Source organism: Sturnus vulgaris, chromosome 2 (genome assembly GCF_052056855.1).
Source record: "Sturnus vulgaris isolate bStuVul1 chromosome 2, bStuVul1.hap1, whole genome shotgun sequence".
Taxonomy (NCBI): Eukaryota; Metazoa; Chordata; class Aves; order Passeriformes; family Sturnidae; genus Sturnus; species Sturnus vulgaris.
This window is the reverse complement of record NC_142244.1, coordinates 99,369,691-99,381,786: the sequence shown is the minus strand read 5'-3', so window position 1 is coordinate 99,381,786 and position 12,096 is coordinate 99,369,691. Positions and strand designations below refer to the sequence as shown.

At 43.4% G+C, this 12,096-nt stretch overlaps 1 protein-coding gene across 2 annotated transcripts in view; it reads right to left on the bottom strand.

Annotated features, from left to right (window-relative positions):
* The window catches only part of SHROOM2 (shroom family member 2), a 117,855-nt gene extending 111,969 nt beyond the window's left edge, over window positions 1-5,886 (bottom strand). For both annotated transcript variants that reach the window (XM_014882428.2, XM_014882429.2), the window contains exon 1: window positions 5,653-5,886. In XM_014882428.2, coding sequence (XP_014737914.2) covers window positions 5,653-5,871 — 219 coding nt within the window. In that variant the 5' untranslated portion in view covers window positions 5,872-5,886. The remainder of the gene's footprint in view (window positions 1-5,652) is intronic.
* Window positions 5,887-12,096: the final 6,210 nt, after the last annotated feature.

The window sequence follows — 12,096 nt, the reverse complement described above, 5'->3', positions numbered from 1 at the left end:
AGAGATAAAAAACAATAATTCGGAAACAATCATTATATCCAAAAGTTAGAAGTTTGGTTGTTATAAGGAAGTTTCTTAGCTCTGATTTTAAATAGAGCACTCTGAGTCCTCTGGAATATTTTTCTCCTGAAATGTAGTGTGAAATGCACAAAGGAAGACTGCAATTTCATTACTGCAAGCAGACATCATCAAACCCTACTCTCACACTGTTGACTGCTAAGTACCTAACTCAACTGACTTGAGACTTCTGAAGTCACAAATCTTTAAACCATCCTTTCAATTCCTTACAGTTTTTAAATCACATGTGGCAATATTCAAGAAAACTTTTAAATGCAACTTCCAAAACTGGTGCCATTTCAACTGTTAAAGCCGTTGCAAAACAAAACAAAACAAACAAAAACCAACAAAACCAAAACCACAATCCCATAAACCCAAGCTCCCAAGCTTCAGACTTCTGCAGCCAGATCATTTGCACCACATATGAGGGTGGTGGGCTCCATTCTGCCAGTAAATTAACAGTCATAATAAAGAGGTCATTCACCAGCCATTAAAGCACTAAAATTGAGAGCATTCCCTTCATCAACTAGCTTATCAAATTAAAAGCAATAAGATCTTCCTGCAAAAAAGCAAGCCAACTCTTCTCTTCCAATAATAGAAACCTGGGATCTAACAACCAGACTCCAGACAAGGAAAACTCCACTCTGAACAGTTTCTAGAGCATTAATAAAAGCCCAATTTTTAACGTATTTGGCAGGGGGGAAAAATATAAATAGCTACACGATACTATTTCAAGCCTAAAACATTCCTTTTAATGTATATACATTTCCTAATATTTCTCAACTATCAAATTGAACAACACAAAAAGGTCCAACTCAGACCATAAGCCTTTCTTGCAAGATAAGAAGTTGAATAAAGGTTTCAAAAGAAACACAGAACATGATCTGATACATTCTTTCAAAATTGTTCACTAATACACTTGTTAAAATTCTGACACATATAGGTCAATAATTCTACCTGGGTTTGATCACCAAGAGAAAATTAACAGAAAACAAAACAGAATGAATACTCTTCCATTTATTATCTCTCTAGAACTGAAGGAAGTGAATGAAATTTGTTGGGATATGGACACCTAGATTAGAATTCTTTCTCGGCCACAGTACAATGCCTCCTAAGAACTTATAAATCAGCTATTTACACAAATGGCTGCATTTAAGTTGAAGCAGTCAGGAATTTCACAGGATTACTGCTAAACTCGGTTTTCTGGACATCAAACTTCATAGCCCAGTTTAAGAATTGTTGATGTCTATGAACAATGCAGCTCACCTAACTTGAGGGAAGAAACTAGTATTTGTGCTTATGTCTTTTTTTTTAATTCATTTGTATACAGCATCAGTAAAGCTTTTTTCCCACCCTAAATATTGTTGGAGTATGGCAATGCAAGTTATTGCTTTTAGTTACACGTTTAAGGCCAAAGAATAAAGAATTACCTAACTAAAACAGTAACCACTTACTACTGAAACAACAAATCAATACAAGTCACATGGAGAAGTCTTGCAGACAATTAATAAAGAAACACTTCTTTATATAATTTAAATGATTGTTAGGTTAAATTACAATTCACACCTAACCACAGGGAGCACATTAGGAAAGTGCCATGGAATAAAGAAAATAAAAGTTCTGAGTCTTTCTGATACTCCTTTTTAAAAGACAGTACCTCCAGCTGGAGCATGAATTCAGCACTGATTCAGGAGACAAGAACTCTATCTACTAAATCAACAACAAAACTTCTTGCAACAGTCCAGGTTTCACTTGGAAATCTTGCTGAAATACCAGCCAAGCTCAGCCTTGATTAGACTGCAATGAGATCATAGCTTGAGGAGGTATAGCTGTAGGCTCCTGTTAAGCAGATACTAAAGAGAAGTTTATTTAAATGACACATCAGTCTTTCTTGAAATGCATGAACTAGACTGTTCTCATATTTATTAATTTAATATGGATAAAGCTGACTGCAGAACAACTTCAGAGTTCCTAAGGATATTGTTAGTACAGGAAGTGAAGTAACTTTCTATCCACCACCCACAATCAATAGTACAATTGACACTGCAAGTTTGGCATCTCAGAGCACTTTTAAAGTAAAAGTAATCAAGATAATGTAGCTATGGATTTTCACGAGATTCATACTTGAGCACTCCTGACTTTTCATTTTCTTTATTTCCAATAAGATTTCTCTCTTCAGATGTTACTTTAAAAAAGAGGGAAATACAAACTGAGGCTCATGAGACTTCTAATTATTGTCCTCAAAGTTCTCATTTCACCTTTTGTTGAAATATGCATGTTGCTATAAAAAGCAAGTCCTTTCTTTCAAGATGTCAAATTAGGCAAGAACAAGCCGCCTTTGGGCAATTTTTTTGGAATGTTATCACACACCTGCAGAGATCAGAAAAAATGTAAAGCATTTTTTTAAAGGGACATTAAAAAATAATGGCATGCAACACAGTGACAATGCTAAAATACTTTTTTCTTAATGACTAACAATACCATTTGCACTTGGGTGGGGAAGTTTCAGACGATCATTTATGTTTAAAGATCGAGCAAGCTGTATCATGCACTATTTTCCTCTGTACCTATTGCAGCAATAACAAAAAGGGGGAAAAAAAAAAAAAAAGGCTTGTGCCAGGCAGGTGAACTTGATACTCTGCCTACCTGGTTCTATTTCTGGACTATTTCTTCAAGTATTGTTTCAGGTACAGAAAGAAATGCTACTGTGAAATGGGGAAACCTGCCCACCCAGAAAGCGCTGGGCCCACTGCTGGGCACAGGCAGTGTGACTGCGCACTGACCTCTCCCAGGGCAAAGCACTTCCCTCACAGCATCAATCATGGAATGGTTTGGGTTGGAAGGGACCTTTAAAGGTCATCCAGTGCAACCCCGCTGCAATAAGCAGGGACAAAACTCCAGCAGCTGAGCACATGCTTACACCTTTAGCAAGGTTGGACACATTTTCTCCTCTTTAGTATACCTTCCTTCTCTGATTATTGGCAATTTGGTGAATCAAAAGATGCTCTCGTTTTAATTTACTTAATTTCCAGCTAAAAAATTCTCAAATAATATTTGTAGCCAGCATTTGCTCTAGAGACTCTCCCTACGATACCTGTAATAAAAAAATTCCCTTTCTATCAGCAAGTGAAATAGCCAGAGAAAAAGAGAAGTGTATTACACAGAAAGTGCTGATAACTGAACACCATATACTTGCTCATTAATTTTCCAATTACTTTGTATTTTTTGGTACTACTTCTCTGGCAGTTAGCATATATGCTAACAAAAGTGGGAAATATTTACAAACACAGACTTCCCAGCATTTACATAAAGGTGCAACTTTCTTCAAAGGCTGATCTTGCTTTTGAGACTGTAAAAGCAGACAGGCAGAATTTTAGAAATCCCCCTTAAGCAGCTGCTATCTGAGACTCCATTCACACCTTGTCACATTCCTCCGAGAGTTGGCAGTTGTCGTCATCCACCCTTACTACCCTAGAGATGCTCTGTACTAGAGTGAGACAGAGCTTCATAGCCAGCTAATGCTTAAGCACAGTTTGAATCCACAAAACCAGAAGTTTTTCCACAGGTGACCTGAAGGATTTAGTCCACTGGGTTTTCTTGGGTCTCCCACTGACCAGCTATCAATCTACCTGAGAAGGAAGGACGCATACACAGAGAGAATCACTGATGAAATGGCATCTCCTCACCCATGGCAGCCCAATGATCCCCACTCAAGAACAGGGTAACTAAAGTTCAGAGCTCTCTTCAGATGAGAGGAGACAAACCTTACATCTCCTGCAAGGAGGGACTGTTTAAACCACTCTGTATTAAATTATTCTTCCCACCACTAGAAGCACTACAGTAAAAATCCAAAACACCATGATGGGTGGGCCATATCAAGATGGAAAATTTTACAGCTAAAGAACTGCAGTCCTGGTCACACAAGTTTCAGTCCCTGGTTTCAAAACTAGTTCTATACCACTATATGCAACAACAGCAAATAAAAATATACTCCAAAATTTAAATCCAAGGATCCAGGTTCTCTCTTATTCCTAGGTCTGTACGGATGGACCCAGATTGTTCTTCCACTTAAGTGGTTCCACTTAATTATTCCCTTGCAACAGACCCATTTAAAAAGGTTCCCAGGCATAGACACTTCTCTCCACATACCACAGCCACATCCTCATGCCACAAATACTTATGCCTGTTACTTAACACCTAGGTAACATCATGAGTATCACTGATCAGTCTTTAGATGTAGTACTTATTAGCCATTACCAGAAAGGTGGAATTATTTGAACTGGCATTTAATAGCTAGCACACACATAGTAAAATAGCTCTTTTCTCCTTTCTTCAAATGCTCACAGGTTTGCTATTCTCTAATTCAGGGCACTGGTAAGCGGCCAACAGTCTTGTAGCCATTTTTCAGCCTATACATCTGACACTGACTGTTGTTCCTTGAAAAACAGCACTTGGGAAGCCGTCTAAAAACAGATGGTTTGAAAAGTCCTCGCTTGGAAAGTTCATAAGACAGTTGTTTCAAGGGTGGGAGAGGGGAACCAACAAGAAAACTCACAACAAAACCAAATGAAAAATAAGATTAGTATAATTTCTGCTGTGGATACAACAGGACTTGCTGACCTCTGGCACTCTGGCACTTTTAAAACGGGAACAGGCAGAGTCTGGAGGACTTGTAGACAAAAGCATATATATAACTTTCTGACAGATCTTGAGCAAAATGTGCTTTGCTAATGTGATTTTTTTTTTTCACTACAACATATGGATCTATTTTAATGTGCTTTCACTGTGCAACATGAAAGCTTTCTTAACTGCAAAAACCAACAATTACTGAGAATGGGGGCTCTTAAGTCAAAACATATCCAGATGAAAAAAATTTCTACAAAACGTGAAGCATTTCTTTAACTCGTGTCCAGTACATTGAGATTAAAGCTGTGAGCATACAAGGCCAAAACAAAATAAAACCAAAACAACGCCTCCCCCACCCCCCCAAAAGAAACCCACTAAAAGTGAAGAAAATAAGTCAACCACCAGAAAGTGCATATACAACCAAGCACATCCCCCTCCCCCGTCCCTGGTGCATGGATTTGGTCACTAGACCTTTTTGTTTAAAGAAGGGACAAACAAAAGGCTATCCTAATTACTTAGAATTTGCAAGTGCAACGGCAGCGGAGAAAACTCAGCCTCGGAGCCGCGAGTTTCAGTCCCCATAGCCTCCTGCGCCAGGAGCCCGGAGGGGAAAGAGGGAGGGAACAGCCCAGCCGAGGGGTTCGGGTCCTCCAGCCGGTTACCAGCGCCCGCAACGACGGCGCCGGCTTTTACTGGGGCGTTCGAGCGGCCAGAAGCGGCAGCTCGGAGCCGCCACGCTGCCTGCGCCCAGCAACCTGTTGCCCCGGAGGTGCAGGGATGAGCCCCGCACCCTCCGGTACCGCTCCTCGGGCGCTGGCGGCGGCCGTGGGGCCCCGGAGCACCCCCGGCCCGGCAGCACCTGCGCTGGGCGCGCTGCCCCGCACTACCTGCGCCCCGGGCTGTCACCGCCGCGGGCACGGCAAAATGGAGCCGGCCGGACCCACCTCCCCCCGCCCCGGCGCCGCTCACCTTGGTAATGATGAGGGGCTCCCCGTGCTCCCGTCCGCCCTTCAAGGTGAAGCCCCAGGGAGCCCCGCCGGTCAGCTGCACCTCCACCAGCTTGTAGCCCTCAGCTGCCCGCTGCTCCACCATCACCATCACGGGCCCCGGTTCCACCAGCCCGGCGCCGAGCCGAGGGTCGCCGACGGCCAGCCGCTCCCGCCCGCCCCGCAGCCCCAAGTCTTCCATGGAGTGCCCGTCGCCGCCGGGGCTGGCTCGCCTCTGCCGGCCGCTCCCCGGTGCGCGCCAGCCGGCGGCCGCCTGCGGAGCCACCTACCCACTCCGCAGCGCCGGCCGGCCCGGCCCCATCGGCGGCGAGAGAGGGCTGCTCCGCCCGCCCCCTCCTCTTCCTCCTCCCCCGCAGCCCGCGGTATTGTCTCACGCCGAGGCCGGAGCCCGGCGGCGGGGGGGCGGCACCAACTTGTGGCAACTTGGCGGCGGGGCAAATGCCGCCGAGCAACGCGGGGTGCTGGGAGGAGCGCGGCGGGGAGAGGTGCCCCCGCCTCCTCTTCGCCTCGGAAAGGGAACGAAAGCCGCGTTTCACCAACGGGGCAGCCGCTCACCCCTCCCAGAGAGCGGCAGCCCTGCAGCGCGATCCCCCGGCCGAGGAGGAGGGGGGAGAAGGGAGCAGCCCCGGGCCGGCCGCCAGACAAAGGCAGCGGCGAGAACGTCCGTGAGCCCCGAGTCGCACGGGGGCCGGTCCCAGGGCCGTACCCGTGCCACCCCCGCCCCACCACACGAGGGAACGGCCGCGCCTCCCCTCCACCCCCGTTCCCAAACAAAAGCGGCGAGCAGGTGGAGGCTGGGGTGAAAGGGCAGCCGGCGGCTATGGCCGTCCCCCGGGCAGGGACGCCCCGCCTTCGCCGTGCCAGGCGGCGGGGGGCCGGGGTGGGGAGCGCAGAGGGGGCAGGCTCTTGCCGGCTCTTCCCGTCTCGTCTTGGAGCTCGGGGCGGGGGAAAGCCGGCCATGCGGGGGGCAGGTCAGGGGGCAGCCGCGACCGGAGCCGAGGGAAGGAGGAGCTTTCCTCCCGGCACTCGCTGCCTCCACCACCTGTGGGGCGGGAGGGGCCCGCGGGCGCCCGGCCGCGCTCTCCCGCCCGGCCCCTCTAGCGGCAGCGCCCGGCACCGCCAGGCCCGGCCCGGCACCGCCCGGCCCAACCCGGCCCTCCGCCACCACCACAACGGACCGGACGGGCCGGGCGCCGTCAGGGACCGGCGGGAAACACAGGTGAAGTCTTCAGCAAAGAAATACAATAGAGAAGAGATTTGGAGTCACTGATTTTTTTAAAAAATTCGATGGCACGACTAGAAGTGCTAATCTGAAGGCACATCTTATGAATGGGAAATAAATGCAGGGTTTGGTTTTGCCTGATACCTTCACTGAGTTAGTGGTGAGGCTGGGAATGAAATACTTATTTTTTTGCAATTCTCGTAGTTTAATTGAATCACTTTATAGGAGGTTTCAGTGTCTTAAATCTGGACCAGACTTGGCTTGGAGTACCAGTGTGCTAGCACACAATCCTCCTTGGCATTTCACTGCCAAGAAGGCAAAGTACTGCTTGATCTAAGACAGAAGAAAATACCTATTTTCGTTTCTGAAAGAACTAGTGAGCCTCAAGGTACTTTTCACGTTACAAGCTGTCTCATGGGGGTATACGCAGTGGGATTTTAAGGTTTTGTATATTGATGTAACAGGTCACGTATTTTGCTTTCTGAAAGTCACCATTGGGCCATTCTGATTATGTAGTCTATTCCTCTAACTCCTGTTTCAGTTGTTTTATTTCTCATAAAACTCTCCTGCCTTGAACTAAACTTCTTTTCTTTTTTTTTCCTGCAATACTTCCAAGATTAGCTACAGGACATTTCTTCAATACCTAAAGAAAACTCTGGGCTCAAGATTGAGAACATCTAAGTTGTCAGTCCCAGCAGCAGACTGGAGGAAATCTAGAAAGAAAAATATATTAGGATGATTGTTGTTCCCTTGTGATTAAGGGACAGAAGGAACAGTGCAGGGGCTACTCAAACTTACACATCCTTTTATGAGAATCTTACAAAATACAAACCTTATACTAAACCTAGGTATTGCATCAAGTTATTTAAGACTTCTAATGATTTGCAAATCCTCAGTCAGATTTCTTCTACAATTATTTGCTGTCATATACACCAGCAGAAATACAAGTAGTTTTCTCCATTTCCTTTCTCCAGTTCTTGGAATCTGAGACAAAGTCTTCAGTTTTGTTTGTGTAATATATCAGGTTGTCTTCACAGCAATGTATACTCAGTAACATATAGATGGAAGTTTTAAGGAGCTGCGGTATGCAATTTGTTTTATTGTAAGTGTGAAAGAAAGATCCAGAATAATGATTTATTAAACTTTATTGTATCCCAAAGTACGCACATTGAAATGAAAATAAAATAAAACAGCTCACATCACTAATGAGAAGAGCAAATACTGCTTCTAAAAATGTCTTCTCTGTTACATCCCTGCTTTTTCAACTGCCAAACATTCATTCTTCACCTTGAACATTTTTGTCCATAGAAATTCAAGATTTACATTACTGTTCTGACTTTTAGAATTGGCCTTAAAATTTCAGTATTTAAGCATGATGAAGAAATCTGAGCACAGATTTTGAAATTTGAAAATCTAGACCGAGGAGCTGGCAGCCATTGAAAGCTGCTACTGTAATTACATCAGTGGAAGATGTGGACGTGGAGCTCTTGGGAAAGCTGTTGCCTAAAGAAGGATTATCTGAAAGCTTTTGCACTTCTGGTTAAGAGAGACCTCAATAAAGAAAAAGTTTCTAGGTAATGCTTGCTTAGAACCTGATAGTCTGACACAGTTGTCAAACAAATCCTCAGTTTGTGGCTGACAGTTCAGAAATCAGACTTCCTCATCTTGAATGACACCTTTTTTTGCCTTTTATCTTTTGATGTTATCAATATTACTAACAGACCGCAAAGTAAAGTTCTTCCTACATATAAGTTTGAACAGCCAAAGCAATAAAGGAAGTAATTTTTGTCATATTGGTCAAATTTCTCTCAATTTCTTTTATATCCTCCCTCTCTGTGAAATCTGAAGCTTGTTCAGAACTCAGCTGGAGATTTGTACTTTTGCTCTTCTTAAAATATTGCGATAATGTTATTACTTGAATTTCTACAGCTTCTGCCAGCTGTCATAAGGTTTCAAATAGTCATAAAGAATAAAGGATTTATTGAATGGATTCTAAAATATTACTTTTCATTTGTGTGATAAGAGAACCAATGGTAACTGTATTTGTCTAACAAAAGCCTCAGTGACCAAATCCTCAGCTTTCTCCCTTGTCAAATGTTTTCTGAGTACACAGAAGTTACCAACAGAAAGTAGAAATGCAAGATGCATCAGGGTCCCAGAAACATATTAAAGGAAGTAACAGACCACTTTTTCACACTGAGGATTGAGAATGATGCAGCTATTACCAAAAAGGTATGAAAGGGATCCCTTTGTGTAAAAATGTGTGCCAAAGATACATGTATCAAAGATACTTCACCGTGATACAAAAAGTTACCCAAAAGCCTTCTCCCGCTGTGCAAAAGGAGCTCTCAGACTTACATTAAGAGATGGTTCCCACATCCCTAGGTTGTGTGTCCATGCCCTGTGAAACAAAAGCCTTCTGCAGTAAACTACTCTCTTCCCATAGTATTTCACCTGTCATTCTACTTTGGCACTTGAAGCTCAATTAACAATTTCCTGTGAAATTTTGTTCTACAGAATTTATTCAACCTCCATTCTTTCTGTTGCACATATTGCATATATGCTCCCTATTTAGTCACAGAGATTATGAAAACTGTGAATAAATTACTTTATGGCAGGGTTTTATTTGAACAGGCACAGTATGATGTTAAGGCACAGCCTGTTTCACCTTTGTGGCTGTACAAAACGTATCTTTTCCTTGAGGCACAGCATCTTGCAGTGAATTTCACAGGATACCTGCAGGATGGCTCTAGAATAGGCTGGTTTACTCTCAGTCCTGAAGCCATTCATTGTGCTGGACGTTGCAATGTCTGGAGGGCTTTTTTTCCCCTCCCCAGAAGCTGAGAAACTTGAGAGATATAGAGGCTTCTGACTCATAGTTACAGAGTAAAGAACTGAGGTGAGGTAAGCCTTTACAACTTCCCACTTTGTTACCAGCCCTTCCGGGAGCTAACCACCAAACATGGACAGGCTGGTGACGAGACAAAGTGCCTCTGCCTCAGCCATACAAAATCAAAGATTGATGCCCTGGAGCAAGAATAGTTAATTGACAATTTAAGTTCAAATGCCAAAAGAGAAAAGCTGATCCATGGTACATATTCTGAGAGGAAAAGAACAGGAACAGAGAATGGTTGGAAGGAGCAGGTTGCTTAAAGCCCCATCTAACCCAGCCTTGAACACTTCCAATGATGGGGCATCCACAGTGTCTCTGGGCAACCTGTTCCAGTGCCTTACCATCCTCACTGTAAATAATTTATTTGTATTATCTGCTACCTCTTCCTTGCCTGTCCCTTCTGAACAGTTTATAGCTACTGATGGCAGCCCTCCAGTCATGCAATTCATACCACCACGTTCCAGTAATAGTGATTTGACTGTAGCTTTCTAGTGGCACAGTGGCTTGCAGCTCTTTCCTGTTTCCAGATCTAATGTCTTTGAAAATTATCATCACAAAGACCAAAACTACTGAAATAGTGATAAGAAGTTCCTGTAAAAGAAGTGGATGGATATTTTAATGAGTAGTTTAAGGTTTGTCAAGCTGCTGGCAGTCTATTGTGGAGTCTGAAAGTCCTGAGAACCTGGAGAAACTGGTTAGGTAGCAGCCCAGCAGACAGACATCCTGGCATATCTGGGAACCAAAAGGCTTTCCTTTGGAAACCTGCCATCCTGCTTCTGATGGATTCCACATAATCATCCTCTTCTGCAAAACACTTTGATTCCAACAAATTACCCATTTTCCCAGAATGAAAAACACCCTGTTGTAAAGCTCTATCAAGATGTCTCTGATTTAGACACCTTTAAAACCTTTCCCAAGTGTGTCTTGCTTCTCCTGTATTGCAAGTAAGACTTCATCAGCACATAATTAGTGCTGGAGAAAACCTTAGAAGTTCTCAACATTTCCAATATATATAACTCAAATACCTGTTGAACTCTTTATTTCTTTACGATTAAAATAAAATATGTCTTCTTTATCTAAAGCTATTTATAATGCTGAAATTTGCACAAGAATTGCAGTTCTGATGATGCTCAGGTATTTTTGTCTCCCATGATGATTTTGATTCAAACTTTGTTCAATTCTCACTTATTCTCACAACACGTGTGCTTTGTACCTCAGAGCAATTTTCTGAGGGGGACAACATGAGCTGTGGAACAAACTGAGACTGTGAGTGGCCAAGAGAAAAAAATATAGTGATTTCCTAAGAGTAATATTCTTGACTCAGATCTTGAGGCCTATTTGACCTGTAGAAGAGAAAACGGAGATGAGTCCAACACAGACTCCTATAATCTGTAGCCTGGTTAAGGATTTATAATTTTCACAACGCTCCATGATAAAAAGACTGAAAATCAAAGAAAAGGGCACCTCCTCATTTGATTGCAGAGATAGAAGACAGTATGCACCTATCAAGAGGAGGTGAATAGGTAACTGGTGTTCCCTGTAGATGTAATTTTCAGCTTGTAGTCAAGTTCAGGCACGTGTTAAGTTCTGCCTTGGGCCGTAGTCCCTCTGGTATCAGTGTATCAGTTCCTTTTCCAGTTCCTACATTACAGCCCTTAATCAAATTGTATTACAACATCTCTGACTACCATTTAACAGAGAAACCAAAGAGCAGAGTGAGAGCACAGAGGTTGAAATACTGGTATAGCATAGCATATGCTGTATAGCAGTCCATACTGTTTCATTGTCAGCAGGCTAACTAGGTAGCACTTGGACACAATTTGGGGGATAATATGGGCCAGGGACCATTTCTGTGAGGCCCTAAGGATGAAGTCATGCTTTTTTAGCTGTGGAAGAGAATCCAGCAGTATATACATATGTACACTATATATTTGCATTTGATCATATATATGTGCATTGCAGCTTCATTAACCTGGGAAATTTTTTTTCTTCATGAAATTTCATAATTTCAGCAAAGCATCATTTGTAATATTTATTCTTGCTGCTGATCATGTACATCAGGGAGTGCTTTTCATTGTCCATCTTCTTTGATAATATGTTACATGATAACATTCTCTGTACAAACTGTGCTGTGCCACTTACTCTTATGTGCCATAAAACACTGACCTATTCTAAATACATGAGAGATAGTCTCAGAGGCAAACAAGAGTCTTTAATGCATTTAAACTCTGATATCCCAGCATGTTATATCTGAATTCTGTACTTGATGGAGGTGGTCACTGGAGCCAAGA